Below are 16,965 nucleotides of genomic sequence, written 5' to 3'. Positions count from 1 at the left end.
GTTCATTTTACACTGGTTTTGCATCACCAGACGGTCAACAACAAATTGGAATGTTAACAGAATTTGAATCGGTGTGAGCTATATGCATACCTAAACACAATATTCAGTACTATAAGTTTTGAGCAGTAGTGATATATTATAAATCATTCACAGGCGCCTGGCGAGATCATCTTCTACTGTACTGTAGCATCAGTGAACATTAATGTTTTCAACATAAATAGACGGTGATCAATATGCACAGAAATAAATGGAATACATCATGTGCAATTACTACTTCAAACATTGACATTAGCTCGCCATCCTTAAAACATTATCAAAACAGATGTTGCTTAGGCAATAAGTATGTAATCACAGGGGAAGGTGGTTACTATTTATAATTAAGACTCACCATAATGCATATAACAGTTTCCTTTGGTGGGATCCAGCTGAATTGCTTTCAAGAAGTAACGCTCAGCTTCACTTTTGCGACTCTAAAAGAAAATATATTCTATTATGCCTATTGGTATTACAGTTCGTGACAGAAGGCAGTTTACAATGGATCTTTGTGATGCAGTTTAATTAATTTACTATTAATCACTAACTTAAAATGTATGGAAGAAACATTGAAATTATGGTATAATGTAATAAGACATTTTGCATTTGAAGTGACTGAGAGGTATATCCGTAGGACCATGAGTTATGTGGGAATCCATCTATGCAGTGGGTGGTCCTTTCTCAATGTCACACACAGGTACCATGCTTGGTGAAGAATATGTAATAAACCTGAGTAAACAGCCTATGTAATAAGTGGAAAAATAGTTACTGTAGCTTTAGGCTCATAAGATTTTTTAGTAGTTGTGGCTGATATTATGTATCAAAACTGTACTACTTCACTACTACCCACGTCTTATGCACCATGAGGGTTCACAGCAGCAAAGCATTGTGGCATATTTATCAATAAGGGAGAGCCCTATCACCAGCAACAGGGCTTGTTTTTGCTTCACCTAATATGTGAATGAGGTAACATATACTGTACTTTTGCGATACCTGTTCTGCTATCGCCTACGGCGATGGCAGAGTAAAGCATTAAACAATGCTTTTTTTTAACAGATTTTTTTTAAATCAGTAAATGTTTTAATCTAAATAATTTTTATTTGTAAAGTAAACTATTTTTTTTTTTTTACCACATCAGTGGAACTGAAAACCCATATATGGGCTTTAGGGTCCACTACTCATGCACATCTGCAATAAATATAGTGAGTACTGTAAATTGACTCAGGCAAGTAATTATGCGGCAACTGAGGATCACTTATTTGAGTTGAAGCTTTAGAAATCTTAAGCTCCATACTAATATTATCATATTGCTATCGCTAGCAGAAAAAAAGTAATTGCAGGTGTGCATTACTATTATGATATTAGGTTTTTTTTTGTTTGTTTTTCATTTGCCAGATTCTGTTCTTGAAAAGGTAGATCTGAAATCAGGATGTAAAGAACTGTAAAAATTAGCACTAGCTCCTGAGCAGGTCTGCAGGTCGGGTTACCAACAAGCTCATTGGGTGAGAAATGACCATGCACTGTGGCTTGAACACTGACAGTTTTACTAGATGGAAGGAAGACTGCTTTCTATTAAATTCTGATTCTGGGCTCAACCAGGGCTGTTTTCCAATATATGTCATGACACAATGAATAAATTATATGCAAAGGCAATGGAATTTAAATACAATAATGAACCAATGAAATGTGTTAAAAAAACAAAATAATATATACACATAGGGCAAGATGTAGTCTTTAGTGGGCATCACAAAACAGCAGGATGTTTTAGTAGGAAATCTTAACATTTAGATCATATATTCAAGCTTTGGGATATATTGACTAAGCAGTGAGATTTTAGAGCCACCAATATTCACCAGTTTTACCACATGATTTAATACAGCCAAAATGTAAGAAACAAGTTTTGCATTCCATATTTTTGCCACATTATATCTCACGGGCAACTCAACGACTATGAAAACCCGCCACTTAGTGAATATTGTCCTTTGTTTTGTTTAAAACTTTATAGAGCAGTCCTGCCCTTGTGGTTAAAGAAAAAGGGTTTTTGATCCTTTTAGAATATTAAAAAGTTACCAGTGTCATCTTATGTGGGTGTGACAAATCTACTTAGAGTGTATAACAACTAAATATTAATAACTTTTAAAATTGAAAAGTTTATATGGGGGTGTAAGTGGTAACATTCAGTGTAAAGTCTTACTGTGGCTAGCCCATCAGACTCTATATCCTCTACACAATATTCACAGGACATCAATTTTGGTTCTTGTGATATGATATCTGCTGACCTGCTTCTTGATGCTGACCCTTGACTTCCCAAAACTACTTTGATCTCTAGCACCCCTTGACTGCAGCTTGTAATTGGAAGCTTCCTGACCTCAGCTTTGTCCCTGACTATCTTGTCTCCAGAGCCCTCGCTGGGTCTCTGTTACAGCTTCTGTTGTCTACTGCATAATGTAAAGCTACTGCAGTGACCTATTCTACCTCAGGTCTTTGTAGGGCCGTAACTAGGGGTGTGTCAGCGGTGCTGCCACCCAGAGCCTAGGGGATGGCACCATTGCTGCCCCACAATACCTGCATTTTGCTTGCAAAGCGCTGGATAGTGACCCAGAGCATTTTTAGGATGCTCTGGGCACACACCCTGAAGAGGGGCACGGAGCATCTTTAGGGCTCTCTGGGCAATCCTCTTCTTCCTAGTCCTGTTATGATGTCACATGTACTGGAGGTGGAGCTGGCACATGGCATATTACCTCCCTGCTACATCCTTGCTTCCACAATTCTTTGGATCTCCATATAAAGTGTGACCCATACTTACTAATCTATTGGCTGACAGCCAGGTTGGGATGGGGGGCATGTCACAGCAGAAATAGGCAATGCTAGAGGCATGTTGTCGCAATTGGAAAGTGTGTGGTGTTGGGCGGCCGCAGACTACCTCTGAGACTTGACTACTCTTATAGGCATCCAGGAGAGCCGCCAGAGATTCAAGAGAGCCCAGACATTCTAGGAGATTACACAAGTATGGTGCCACCTCCACAGCCCTCTGCTGCACCTTCAGTGTGTGATCAGTTTCCACAAACCACTGGACCTGATGTACTTTAAGCCTGTGAGCAGCCTCCAAAAGCCTGTATATACCTCATCCTCTCTGGCTGCCAACAACTAGGATCCACCACTATTACCATGACAATGAAATCCCTCTATTTGTGTCAAATGCCAATTGTGTTGTGACTTAGTCACAAAAGATTTATTTTCTTTTAATTTATTGTGATAAAGTACTTCCTTGCTTTTAATTATAACCTGAAAAACTCAGATCCAACACTTGCTACAAGTGACAAGATGGTAGGAGTTAGGCTATGGAGCACAAGCAGCAAATAATAATAAGCCACTTCAGATTTCACGCGACATCACTGGGCTACTGTTTAAATTCATCTAAATAAACACAAAACAATTAACTAGGAAGCACAAGTCACTTATTCAGACATATTAAGCTGTTGGTTTAAGTGTAGTTTCACTTATTACATTACCTCTCCTATCCCAGGATGATGGTATGGATTGTACAGATAGCAAGTTGTCTAAACTTAATAAATTTGGCTAATTTTAGGTAAGACATTTAGCTGTCATATTTACCTTACTCTGCCCCACTTCTATTTGAACTTATTACCTCACTCCAAATTTTACAGCCTGAAAATTATTTGAATACTCAGATGCCATCAATAATTTATAGTACTCCAATAGCTGTGTCTCTATATAATCTCTGTAGTAGGTTTATCTTACTAGACCAATTTCTATTTGTTTAACCACTGCTGAAATTGCTGTGCGTATTGGTAACTGGGGTGCTTTCAGTTCAAAGAACAATAAACATTTAAGGTGTGTGATCATTTCACTTTAATTTTCAGTATTCTTTTATCAAACACCGAAACATAAGTGTATATACTAATATAACATTGGTTAGGATTAAATAAAAAATCATCCATGTAGGTAAAAACAGCTCAATGTAAGTGCTGGGATATGTATGACAAGCGGAACTGTTTGATACATTCACAAATTGACATTAAGCCTGGTATTGCAGACCACACACACTGCTACCTCTGGAACATTCCAGGAATCCACCCATTCTATCCACTCAAACTACCTACAACGCCAAACTGAACACATGACAAATCGGAGGATTTAAAGCAAATACTGTCAAGTCTTATATTAGTCTATGACTCAGTGGTTCCCAAACTTTTTTGAATTGCGGCGCCCTAGTGCATCAGAATTGTTTTCATGGCACCACTAAGCCAAAAGTTTGTTGTTGAGAAATTCAGAAAAAAATGTAGTGAAGTAGTAAAGTGAAGTAAACTGTGCTACCTGTCATCCTTAGGGTCAGTTATGTGGTGGGTGACAGGTTTCCGCTTCAGTTTGTCCACATATTAATATTATATTGGCCATAAATAATTTGATTTGGTGCTGGACCACCAACCTGAGGCACCCCTGCAAGTGTTCCGAGGCACCCCAGGATACCGCGGCGCACAGTTTGGGAACCACTGGTCTATGTATTAAAAGTATTTTGGGTGTAACATATTGATCCGGTGCTAATGTGTCGATGAAAATGGATCCTTATTAACTAATTCACAACTAAACAAACATTGATCATGCATTTAATAAGTATGGCATACATCTGGGGAAATCAGTTATCATAAGATCTGGTATATACTGGCATGAACATTGAGTCTATAGGCTTTATTTACGAAGCCACGGCCTTTGTGTGCTAGGCTTCGCACTGACTGCGAGTGCCGTTTTAAATGTTTGTATATACTATAAAGCCCTATAAGTCAGTTCGACTTGAAGTACAGACACACTGCTATTTAGCCATATGTGTACCCTGCATTGGAAAAAGCTGCATTCATCACACAGTAAATGCAGATTAGGTGCTTGTAAAAGTAGAGATCATTGATCTTCAGCCCCACGCCGAAATCCCGATGCCTGGCATATCGATCGTAGGTAAGCCGGGCGTCGGGAGCTGATAGCCGAGGGGGGGGGTTAGGGTCCCCCGGGGGGACTTAGGGTTAGGCACCCCGCTCCCCCCTAACCCCCCCCCCCCGGGAAGGTTAGGCTAGGGGAAGTTAGGCTCAGGCACCCCCCCGGGAGGGTTAGATTCAGGGTGCGGGGAGGGGGGGTTTAGGCACCCCTGTAGGGAGGTTAGGGTTAGGCACTAGGGGGGGAGGTTAGGGTTAGGCACCCCTAGGGGAGGGTAAGGGTTAGGGGGGGGGGGGGGAGAGGGTTAGGGATAGCCTTTATACTTACCCTGTCGGGATCTCCATATGCCGGCCTTCTGATGTTGGTATTTCATCCGCCAGGCTAACGTACTGCGGTATAACATACCGATTCCTGTTTGCAGTACCTATCAATGGTAGCTAGGGGAGTAAGAGGGTACAAACCCTACTAAGCAACTCTATGTCCAAGCATATGATAGAGCCAGTCTGGGGCTGGGTATATGTAAAGAAGTTCAGTGAGAGTGTAGGTGTAATGCCTGGGGTCTACCCCTCGATCTCAGATCATGGCCAACAAACTCACTCAACATTCAGCAGATCTTATCTGTGCATAAAAAACACATGCCCCTCTAGCTAGATTATTACCAGAGATTATCCAGAAGCTCAACTCCTCCACTAATCGCGCGCGCTGTTGCCAGACCCGAGTAGCCAGTAGATCATGTGTTAAATGATCATCACAGACAGTGTGGACTGCTGGCACTTGATCTTTAATTGCCAATTTACGCAGCCAATCTCGAACATTTAACGTATGGTATTGGGCAATGGCGTACCCAGGAGGGTGCATGTCAGGCCATCTGACAGGCCCAGCAGAGGGGAGTGTCCCAGCTTGATCAATGTCCAGCATTGGAATCAAGTGTTGATCCCAGCGCCGGAAGTCTGGGACACATCTCACTGAAATGTTCCCAGTGGCGGGTGACATTTGGTGCAAGCTCGCGGACTGGTGGCCGATAGAAAGTGAACCAATCGTGGCTTGTCGCGTCATGGCTGGCTTTGCCCGTGGCGTCTGCCGTCAGACGCTGCTGGGTGGAAGGGTCAGTTCGGTGGCTGTAGGTGGAGGATGAAGATGACTCGGGAAGAGCTCCAGCGGAGCCACCGTTGGCCATGACCAGAGCCAGCGGCAGAAGAATGCAGCTGTGGTCCGGAGAGGAAGGCCCTCTATGAGGGCTTCCCACCTTTAATCTCTCCATAGACCACCAGGTTGTCGATCACTAGGCCCATGGTGGTAATTAGGCCTGTGGCACTGATAGGCAGACAGGTGGGGGCGGGGGCACTGTTTACTCTGGCTTTCCCTGGGTGCCAAACCCCCTAGTTACAACCCTGGTTTTGAGTTACCTCCAGACTCCACAGTCTGGACAGATATTGCAATTACCGGACTTTCCAGAGTGATACGCTTCCCTGCCTCTGGCACCCCACCCCAGCTTACCGCGTTTCGGCAGCTCTGGGCACAACCCAATATATTATACTGTTACAATTACACCCCAGTTGTATGGCAAGTGGTTTTACAACTAGTGCAAGCCTATGCCAAAAAAAAAAAAATAGCATGATAGAACACTTGCTTTACCTTTCCAAGAAAAATTATGGAATACACAGTATTTTTCCCTGTCAACTGTTGACATACCAGCACTTCTAAATTTGCTCCGCCATTACAGTCCAGGTTTTTTTGTTTATAATACTTACTATATGCTAATCACCATTCATTTAATTCTGTGAGCGGTATGTTATTAGCCACGGCAAATTTTACTGCCGACGGGGCTATCCAGATAGCCCCGATACCAGTACTTAACAGGGGGTTTTATTTCGCCTGCCTGAACCAAATCTCCGATAAGTAAAGTTTTGAGGCTAATTGGATAGCCCCGTTGGCTGTATTTTCAGATGAGAAATAATTTTCTGCAAGAAAAAAAAAAGAGCTATAATTGGATAGCCCGATAATGACCATCGGGTTTTTATCGCAAAAAAAAAACCTGCATGCTCCGTGCAGCAAATACCGCAGGTAATAGGATACCCTCTGTATGTCAAATAAGCAGGCAGATATGCAAACGTTAGATCATTTACAATCATTTTGGATAAGCGGCAACATAATTTGCATAAATGCAAATGGACAGTACACAGAGTTTGGACTGAAAATGGGAGGTTGCAGGACCGGAAGTAATGAGTATAGAGGAGAGGAGTTACTTTTAATTAGAGATGAGTGGGTTCGGATCTAAAAGATCCGAACCCACCCGAATTTGGGGGATCCGGGGCGATCCGAGCTCAGCTCGGATCTCTCTGCCTGCCCCGGATCCCTGACCCGAGGCGAAACATCGCGACCACTCTGTCGAGTCGCGAGGTTTTGTTTTCACCGGGCTTAACACTGATTGGCTGAGAGAGCAGTCTGTCACAGCTCTCAGCCAATCAGCGTTAAGCCCATTGAAAACAGCACAAAAGAAGAAAAGAAGATGGCGCCCATCATCCCCCCGCTACAGACACCGCCAGCATCCCCCGCTGCCGACACCACCACTGCCGGCACTCATGCAATGCTGCCCAACGTACTGAGGACACAGTCAGCGACCCCCACACTGAGGACACCACCAGCACCCCTGCACTGCCGACACAGTCAGCAAATCTGCACTGACGACACCGCTGGCACCGCCGCTCTCCCGACGCCCTGCATTGAGAACACCCCTGCACTGCCGACACAGTCAGCAAACCTGCACTGAGGACACCGCTGGCACCCCTGCACTGCTGACACAGCCAGCAAACCTGCAGTAAAGATACCGCTGGCACCCCGCACTGCCGACACAGCCAGCAAACCTGCAGTAAAGACACCGCTGGCACCCCCGCACTGCCGACACAGCCAGCAAACCTGCACTAAAACACCGCTGACATCCCCGCACTGCTGACACCACCGGTACCCTTCACTGAAGAAACTGCCAGCACCGCCATTCCATGTACTGAGGAGGACACTGTCAGCAACCCCGCTCTGCCAACACTGCTGTCACAGTAAGTGCACTATTGGTGTATAGAACCCACACTGTATAACCCACTGTATCCGCCCACTGTGTCACTTAGCTTAGCCAGCCAGCTAGCAGGATGCAACCTTTTGGCCTTAACTAGATGAAGCAAATAATATTGTGAGGTGGTCAAAATTGATTGGAAATTACTGGAAATAAATGTTATTGAGGTTAATTATACTGTAGGAACAAAAACAGGCCCATTTTATGTGATTTTAAGAAAAAATCCAGATCCAAAACACTAAAACAAAACACAGAGGTGAGGTTTTGGCAAAACCAATCCAGATCCAAAACCAATACCAAAACACGGGGGTCGGCGCACATCTCTACTTTTAATATGTAATATACTTGTTAATAAATTGTCTTTTTAAAATCCTTGTTAGTCAGTATGAGTGCAGCCAACTCTCTGATTCAAGCAAAATACATGCTTGCAAATTGTAAAAAAACTTCAGGGACAGTGCAAATTTAACAGTGCCGGTATGTCATACAATCTCAGACCGGCACACTTTGAGCACTGCCGCCACTTGTAAATGTAGACTGGCACTCTGCTTGACAAGATGCTCAGTGTTCCTGTGCCCTCTGAAAGACTGTCAATAGAGTGGCACTGTGAAGCACATTAAATCTTTTTAAGTCTCTGAGTGTCGTTGTTCCTCTCGTGGATTGGAGCAACATATTGGGTACATCGTCTAGTGTGTAGCTATCAAATGCGTGCTCCCTCGGGTCACTAGCGACACTGCCCAAAGGCCTATTGCAGGGCTGATGGGGGATGTCACTAACGATGCCCATCAGCATGACATGTAACTCCCCGACGTCGGATCCGGCATCGGCAAGTGTGTATGCACTTGCTGCATGCCGGGTCCAGTCGCCGGCAATGTCATGCTGGGTACACATTGCTAAGTGTGTACCCAGCATAAGAATTCATAGGCAATGCAGAGACTTACGTAGAGACACAATAGAGCTTTAGATGTAGAGCATGTAGACATTTAAAACAAATAAAAAAAGGAATTAATCCTAGCTGCTGAATTTACATGAATTATAGAGGTGAAAATTGAATACAGTGGTCAAAGTGTCAAGAATGAAGAGATATAAAAGGTGTTTAGATTAGTCACGGAGAGTAAATATGATAATAAATGAGTAACATACAGATTTACATATCTGAGTGTAATATCTCTGAGTCAAATCAGCGGTATGAAAACCACACTGTAAAGTATCCAAATTTGCGGCTGTTTTAATTGTGTATGTTCCCGAGAGAAAGATGCCAATAAAAAGGGCAATATGCCATGTTGCTGGCTGCCCGCAGTGCATGAAGAAAATATGCAGAAACAGAACATGAGAAAAGGTTGCAAATACCATCTTCTTGTATTCATGTCAGTGCTACAGTATGTATTTAATTGAATATCAGAGTTATGTGATACTAAACTAGTTTTTAAATACATAAATTCCTCTGTCTGTGGTTGTATTGCTTGTTACCCTGGGATATGACGTCTCTGCTGTGCTGTTTTCTCTGCTTTAGGTATCATTGTTCCCAGACAGCAGCACAGGGTTGTATCACAAGGAAATGAAAACAAACACATATGCTTGATGATATAAACACATGGCTGAAAGCACAGCTGAAAATTTAGAACTTCCACTGTAAATACGTGCACTTATTTTCTTTTCGTTCAGTTGTACTACAAAATCCCGCAAATCCCTACACAAACTCCCTAAAATGTTAAAAATTCAGGGCCTGATTCAAATCCGGTCGCAAGCGCTGAGCACTTGCAACCGGGTCGATGGTGGCCCAGAGCGCATGCGCACGACGGAGCCGGCTCCGTCGTGCGCATGCGCGAGACCCGGATAGCGACGGGCAAGCCGTCGCTCCGTGTTTCGTACCAAAAGGGGCGTGCTGTCGATGTTGAGTGACAGCACGCCCCCTTTGGTGGGCGGGCCGGGGGAGTGGCTGCCCGAACGGAGGCGTTCCCATGTGAACGCCTCCGTTTGGGGGCGGCCCCACTGACATCACGAGTGATGACAGTGGGAGAGATTTCGGCTCTGTTAGAGCCGAAATCTCTCTGGGGCTTGCAGCAACGAGACCCAACCAAAAGGATCTCGTCGCAAGCCCGATGGTCGCGATGGTCTTGACCATCGCGACCATCTTCCTGGCCGCTCGCTATAGCTGTGGGTGGTCACCCACAGCTATGCAAGCGGCCAGGAGGCTGTTCTAAACAAAAAAAAAAAAAAAAGACCGGCACTGATTCAGAGTGAGCACTCTGTCAGAGCGTCCGGCTCTGAATCAGGCCCTCAGTTCATGCTACTCACCCTCACCAAGACATCACCCTCATACAATATATATCAGTTTATTCCATATTTAAAGCCTGAACCAATACTAAATGATAAGAAATACATTGCATGTTGTTTCAAAACTGCGTGGATGGAAAAAGTATATATATTCACTCATGCAGTATGCAGAGTTGCATCCATCTTGCTGTTCAACCGCACTAATGTGTACGCTTGATTTGACACTAATTATCTCCACACTTTCCCCTGGCCTATAATACAGATGTGTCCACATTCACCTATCCAGAAATTGTTCAAATAGCCCCACTTACTACACCATGGACTTTTACGACTTAGCCGTGCCAAGCGAAATGAGATGCAAAATTGAGGAAAAAGTAGAAATATTTAGGAAAAAGTGCTTAATCTATGGTAAAAAGGCAAAAGACAGATCTGATATGAGTGAATCGTACCATGGATGGGCACCCTGTGGACCCTATGGACTTCGAAGAAATAGAGTTAATAAAGGTAAGTCTACTATAACTCATAATTTCTTCTTTAAGGTCCATAGGGATCCACAGGGTGACCATGTGGATGTCCTAAAGCAGTTTCCCCTAAGGGTGGGGATGCTCCTGAGCAGAAAGGAAAATCTGACACCCAAAGGAAGGATCCTTAGAGTCAAAGGTATCAAAGCGGTAAAATCTGAGAAAAGTGTGGACGGAAGACCACGTGCCCGCTTTGCACAACTGTTCAGCAAAAGCGCCACGTCGAATCGCCCACGAGGGTCCCACAGACTGAGTAGAATGTGCTGTAATCCTATTTGGAACAAAACGAACAGCTTGCGTGTAGGCCTGAGAGATTGTCATGCGAGCCAGAGTTTGTTTGTTAGCTGGCCAACCTCACTGGTGAAAGCCATACAACACAAAAAGAGAATCTGATTTCCTAAAAGGTGTTGGTATGATCCACGTAGATACGAAGAGCACAAACTACATCTAGAGAGGCTTTACCTGCAGAGAGGTCCCAGGACTGGAAGGCCGGAACCACAATCTCTTCATTTAAATGGAACCGGGATACCACTTTAGGAAGGTAACCAGCCCGGGTAAGGAGGACAGCTCTGTCTGGATGAAAGATCAAGAAGAGGATGCGACAGGAGAGCGGTGCCAAATTAGATACCTTGTGAGCAGATGAGATAGCGAGGAGAAATAGCGTCTTCATCGTTAGCCACTTCAGGTCTACTGAGCCCAGGGGTTCAAACGGAGAAGCCTGTAGAGCCCGGAGAACCAAGGACAAATCCCACGGAGACACCGGAGGGACAAAGGGAGATTGAAAGCGGAGAACACCCTGAAAGAATGTTCTAACATCAGACAGGGGACCAATCCTTTGCAGAAACCTGAACGTTAGGCTAGGTGGCGGCAGAGGTCTAACTCAGCCTGGACAAAAGGCAAGTACCCGGGAGACCGTAAAAACATAGGGTCATAGCCTCTGGGGGAGCACGAAAATGTAAGAGGGCCAAACTCTGTAATAGATGCGGGCTGAGGAAGGCTTACGCGCCCTAAGCATCGTCTGGACCACAGAGCGAGAGAAATGCTTGATTCTTAAGAGGGATGACTCGAGAGCCACGCCGTCAAAGACAGATGAGGTAAGTCCCGATGCAGGCAAGGGCCCTGCGCTAACGGATCCTGCCATAGAGGAAGTGGAAAAGGAGTGTCTATGGAAAGACTCTGTAGGTCGGTGAGCCAATGGTGCCTGGGCCAGGTTGGAACTATTAGTATCACCATTCACCTTCTTGTTTGAACTTTCGGAGAACCCTCGGGAGGAGGGAGATCGGAAGAAAGAGGTATCACTGCCAGAGCATCCACGAAGGCGGCTGAGGGGTCTCTGGTCCTGGACCCGTACCAGGGGAACTTGTGGTTGTGACGTGAGGCCATCAGGTCTACGTCTGGCAGGGGGGGTACAGGTGTCGCCTGTCTGCTGGCACTTGTAGTTCCACAAGTGCCAAAGGGCAGGCATACTGACTCCAGTAGTCCCACTGTAAAATACAATAGTTTACTAAAATTTCCCCACTTTATTACCCCCGTACCCAACGCTCCATGGGTGCGGGGAAGAGCCCCAGGCTTCAGACCAAGCCTGGGGTTAAGGGAGAGGGGGGACCCTTTTTTAGGGGGTCCCCGCCTCTCCTGAGATCGCCAGCTTGGTCTGACCAGCTTGGGCTGCTAATGCTTTGGACCCGGAGCCTCGGTGAAAGGGTCGCCGGGCTATGGCATTACAGCCCGGCCGTTTTGGGTCTGGTGCTGGCTTTAAATATAGGAGGGACATTACGCAATTTTTACCCCCCTATATTTAAAATCAGGACTGGCCCTGCAGCCTGGTGTTGGTTTCTAAATTACGGGGGAACCATACACATTTTGTTCCCTGTAATCTTAGAAACCAGGACAGGCTGGCAAGCCTGGGGCTGGTTAAGCTTTAAGAGGGGGGAGACCATGTGTAATTTTTTTCTGATATTTAAATTTATTTTCAATATTTACAGGCAGAAACATACATGGATCACAGCGATCTGTATATGTTTCTGCCAAACTCTTAGATCACAGGCAGGAGTATTTTTTTCACGAGTTTTACAGGAGAGTTTGCCCATCTCATGAGAGTTTCGAAACTCTCTGCTTGGTAAATTCCAGAATCCTATCTTCACCAGTGAAAAGGTTCTCAAGTTTTACCGATGGTGAATTGAAGAGAGTTTGCTAACTCTCCAGTATTTTCCCGTAGCAAAGGAGATCTCTCTCCAGAGTTTGACATTATTAAATTTGAGAGTGGGAAAAATGGCCAAACTCTCCAGAGTTTGCAAACTCTCCCAAACTCTCAGCTTAGTAAATTTACCCACAAGAATCAAAAAATTGAAGAAGTCAGCCTCCCACACAGGGATCCCCCAGGAGGAGGCCCGCCCCATCAGGTGGAGGGTTAGTCGTCAGACTTGGAAGCTGGACGCCTGGCCGACCAAGACTGCTTGGATCGTGGCTTGGTGGTCTTCTGAGAACTAGACTGCCTGGGAAAGGTACTGTCCTCTTGCCTTACCCTGGGGGCGAAAGGACGGAAAAGAGGACAGTCTAGGCTTAGGGGCAGCTGCTGATGGCAGAAAGGCAGATTTTGAGGTTGCCACAATAGCCACAATCTTATATAACTCTGCGCCGAACAGCCTGTCTCCAGAGAAGGGTAAGGATTTGAGTGCCTTCTTGGATCTCGGCGACTACCGAGGTCGCAGATGCCTTAGAGGCAAGGAGTCCAGTATCCGATGCAGCTTCTCCCAAATAAGAGGCCACTTCCTGAATATGGGAGATTTAGGCCAATTGTTTCCTGGTAGCGTCCTATGGCAGGCTCTCTTCCAGTGCCTCTGTCCATCCCTCGATAGCCTTAGCCACCCAGGCCGCAGCCATAGCCTACCTAGTGATAGCGCCAGAAAGCGAGTAGACTGACTTAAGACAAGTTTCCAATTTTTATCCGTGGCATCCTTAAGGGAGCATGTATACAGTAAAGGCATCGTACAGTTTTTGACTAAGTGTGCCAGATGCGAATCAACCGTGGGAGGGACTTCCCATTTAGTACACTCACCAGTAGGGAGAGGGTGTAAAGACCCTAGTCTTTTTGGGACCTGGAACAGTTTGCCAGGAATACCCAAGGCTTCTCCCATGAGCTCAGTGAGCTGTAGTGATTGAGGGAATTCAGCCTTAACCACCTTTTGACGTTTAAACATTGGGGTTTTACGCTTAGGGGCCGGTTCATCATCCTCTATATTCAGGATTGATTTAACCGCCCTCACTAAAGAAGGTACATCCACTGTTGAATGACGGTCTTCCTTGCCCGAGGGCGACCCAGGAAGAAAACCTTGTATATCCTCAGATGATGCGTCAGAATCCAAAAGCTGGGTGGACTGGGAAGATGATACAGTCCATCTATGTGCTTAGTTGGCTAACGGTCTGTCCACCTGTAACCTTTGCTGATAGACAGCAGACTTTTGAGACACATTCAGAACAGAGTGGGCATAAACATCCATCCAAGGTGGATGCATACGGGGTACCGACATAGTAGGCTGTAATAACTGTGGGTACCCCATAGTGGGGGGCAGCATAGGGGCTGATAAGCGGTCCACTACCTTCATCATAACCTGGGATGAGCAGGACACCTAAGGTGGCTCATGGACAGGGGCTGGTACGGTGACTGGGGAGGTGATACATAACAAATAGCACATAGACCATCCTGCATAAAATCCTGAGGGGACAAGCCCGCTGAACAGGATATGCAACTAACCAGAACAGGGGCCTCAGGCTCCTGTTTACCCTTAGAAGACATAGTAATAACCAGCCAGCAGCACACCATCGGTGTATGGCTAGTAATGCAGTGTGACACAGTGTGGGAAACCTCTTGTGAGGGATCAGGCTCTGGGCTGGAGGAAGGGCAGCCAGGGGGAGAGCCTACCTCCCCACTGCAGCATCAACCGCGGGGTGCCATTGCCCTCTACATGGTCCCCGATTCCAGATTTTAACTGCCCCGGTAGTCTAATGGGGGAGCTGACGAACCAGTCGCCCCACTGCAGCGTCTCCACCGCCAGAGGTAAGGACTGCACAAAATGCGATTCACTGCAAGCGGGGAATTGCCTTACCCGTTTTTCTCCATTTGTCCGGCTGCAGCCCCGAGTCCCCAGTGGAGCAGCTAGCAGTGCCCCGCTGGCACCCGCGTAATCACTGGAGTTAGTTGGATCAGCAGCACAGGCGCCAATTAGGACGACTTGCTGCTTGCTCAGATAAACAAAAAAAAAAAAAAAAAAAAAATTAAGCTTGGGGCTGCTTAATCAGTCCCCATGTCTAAAGGTGAGACCAGTCCTGCAGGCACCAACCGTAAAACTGATCTGCCTTTGGCTGGGGGCGGGGTATATGTGGGTAAGGCCAGGGCCATCCTGGGAGCAAAAGTTTTAACTGTTTGGTGCCCGGATCACTCCAACCACACACACCCCATGGTATACCTGTGGATCCCTATGGATCCTGAAAAAGAAAAAGCAGCAAAATTGAGGATGTAGTGTGCAGCACGCTAAGTGCGTCAGACATCTCATGCCATATGGCACAATAAGGATAGGTACAGATGTGTCCACATACATCTATCCTCCATGCGCTACAAGTCGTGTTACACAACGCATGAACGTCGTGCGACTCAATAGCGCCAGGCGTCTTTTCGCGTGAATTTTTCAATTAAAATGCATCATATTCGCAAAGCAATGCAAATAGTATGCACAACCAGCTAATGCGAAATGCTACGTTACGTCGTCACCGGCTGTGACACTGTAACGTAGCCGCAGTCGCGGACAGAATGTAGGCATGCAACATATCATTTTAATCAGCATAAGCATCGCTTTGCAAATAAGAAGCATTTTAATGGAAAAAGTTGCACGAAAAATAGGCGCGGCGCTACAGAGTTGCGTCACGGCATGGCCTGACTAGAAAGGCTGTTTAATATGCAAGGAGACTAGATGTATGAGGACACATCTGTAGGTGTAAAAGATAACAGGCATATTAATGTTTATACTGCATAGCTCCAGTTGTGTAGACACACACTCAGTGAACTCAGTGTATGTGAAAACACCCCATTACAATCCAGTTATGACTCCTCAACACTCAATTTCGTGGGATACATTCCCTACAGATATTTTTCTGTAATCTATTATTACTACTTATTGTTCTAGTGAGGTTGATCCATGATTTTTCACACTGCTCAACAGGCCGACCTGTCCTAAACTGATGAGAAAAATGCTGTAACATGTGTGTCTTCTGTAACAAAGCCAACTTTTTTTTTGTGGAAAGGAAATACATGACAGAGATAGTATTCACTGCATATGCACTGCTGCAGCAAAACAAATCAGTTAGCTGAACCTCTCTAACGTAGCCTCCAGTTATTTCATTAAGCATGTAAATTCAATAACAAACCATTTAGGGGTCTATTCAACATGTTAATTATGGACTCCGAACGCAATCAAGCTCTGAAAATTTAGTATTTTCGGAGCTTGATGAATTCTGTCCCCATACTAGTGTACAACAGGCCACTGCGCAAGAGAAAGGTAAGCAGGAGATATCTGTGATACTAGTGTATGGGGACAGCGGGCCATTCCGGGAGAGAAAGGTAAGCAGGAGATATCTGTGATACTAGTGTATGGGGACAGCGGGCCACATCAGGAGAGACAGGTAAGCAGGAGATATCTGTGATACTAGTGTATGGGGACAGCGGGCCATTCCGGGAGAGAAAGGTAAGCAGGAGATATCTGTGATACTAGTGTATGGGGACAGCGGTGCCACATCAGGAGAGAAAGGTAAGCAGGAGATATCTGTGATACTAATGTATGGGGACAGCGGGCCATACCGGAGAGAAAGGTAAGCAGGAGATATCTGTGATACGAGTGTATGGGGATAGCGGGCCATACCGGGAGAGAAAGGTAAGCAGGAGATATCTGTGATACTAGTGTATGGGGACAGTGGGCCATACCGGGAGAGAAAGGTAAGCAGGAGATATCTGTGATACTAGTGTATGGGCAGAGGGCCATACCGGGAGAGAAAGGTAAGCAGGAGATATCTGTGATACTAGTGTATGGGGACAGAGGGCCATACCGGGAGAGAAAGGTAAGCAGGAGATATCTG

The 16,965-nt window shown here is 45.6% G+C and overlaps 1 protein-coding gene across 1 annotated transcript in view; it reads right to left on the bottom strand.

Moving 5' to 3' along the window:
- Nucleotides 1-16,965, bottom strand: part of TMTC2 (transmembrane O-mannosyltransferase targeting cadherins 2) — a 318,581-nt gene that overhangs the window by 77,847 nt on the left and 223,769 nt on the right. Inside the window, exon 9 of the mRNA XM_088453737.1 lies at nucleotides 389-470. Within this exon, the coding sequence (XP_088309863.1) occupies nucleotides 389-470 (82 nt within the window). The remainder of the gene's footprint in view (nucleotides 1-388; nucleotides 471-16,965) is intronic.

The sequence above is a fragment of the Taudactylus pleione genome, unplaced genomic scaffold, assembly GCF_031769625.1.
Source record: "Taudactylus pleione unplaced genomic scaffold, aTauple2 ptg000040l, whole genome shotgun sequence".
Classification (NCBI taxonomy): domain Eukaryota; kingdom Metazoa; phylum Chordata; class Amphibia; order Anura; family Myobatrachidae; genus Taudactylus; species Taudactylus pleione.
The sequence above is the reverse complement of the archived record's forward strand: the minus strand, read 5'-3'. Positions and strand labels throughout refer to the sequence as shown.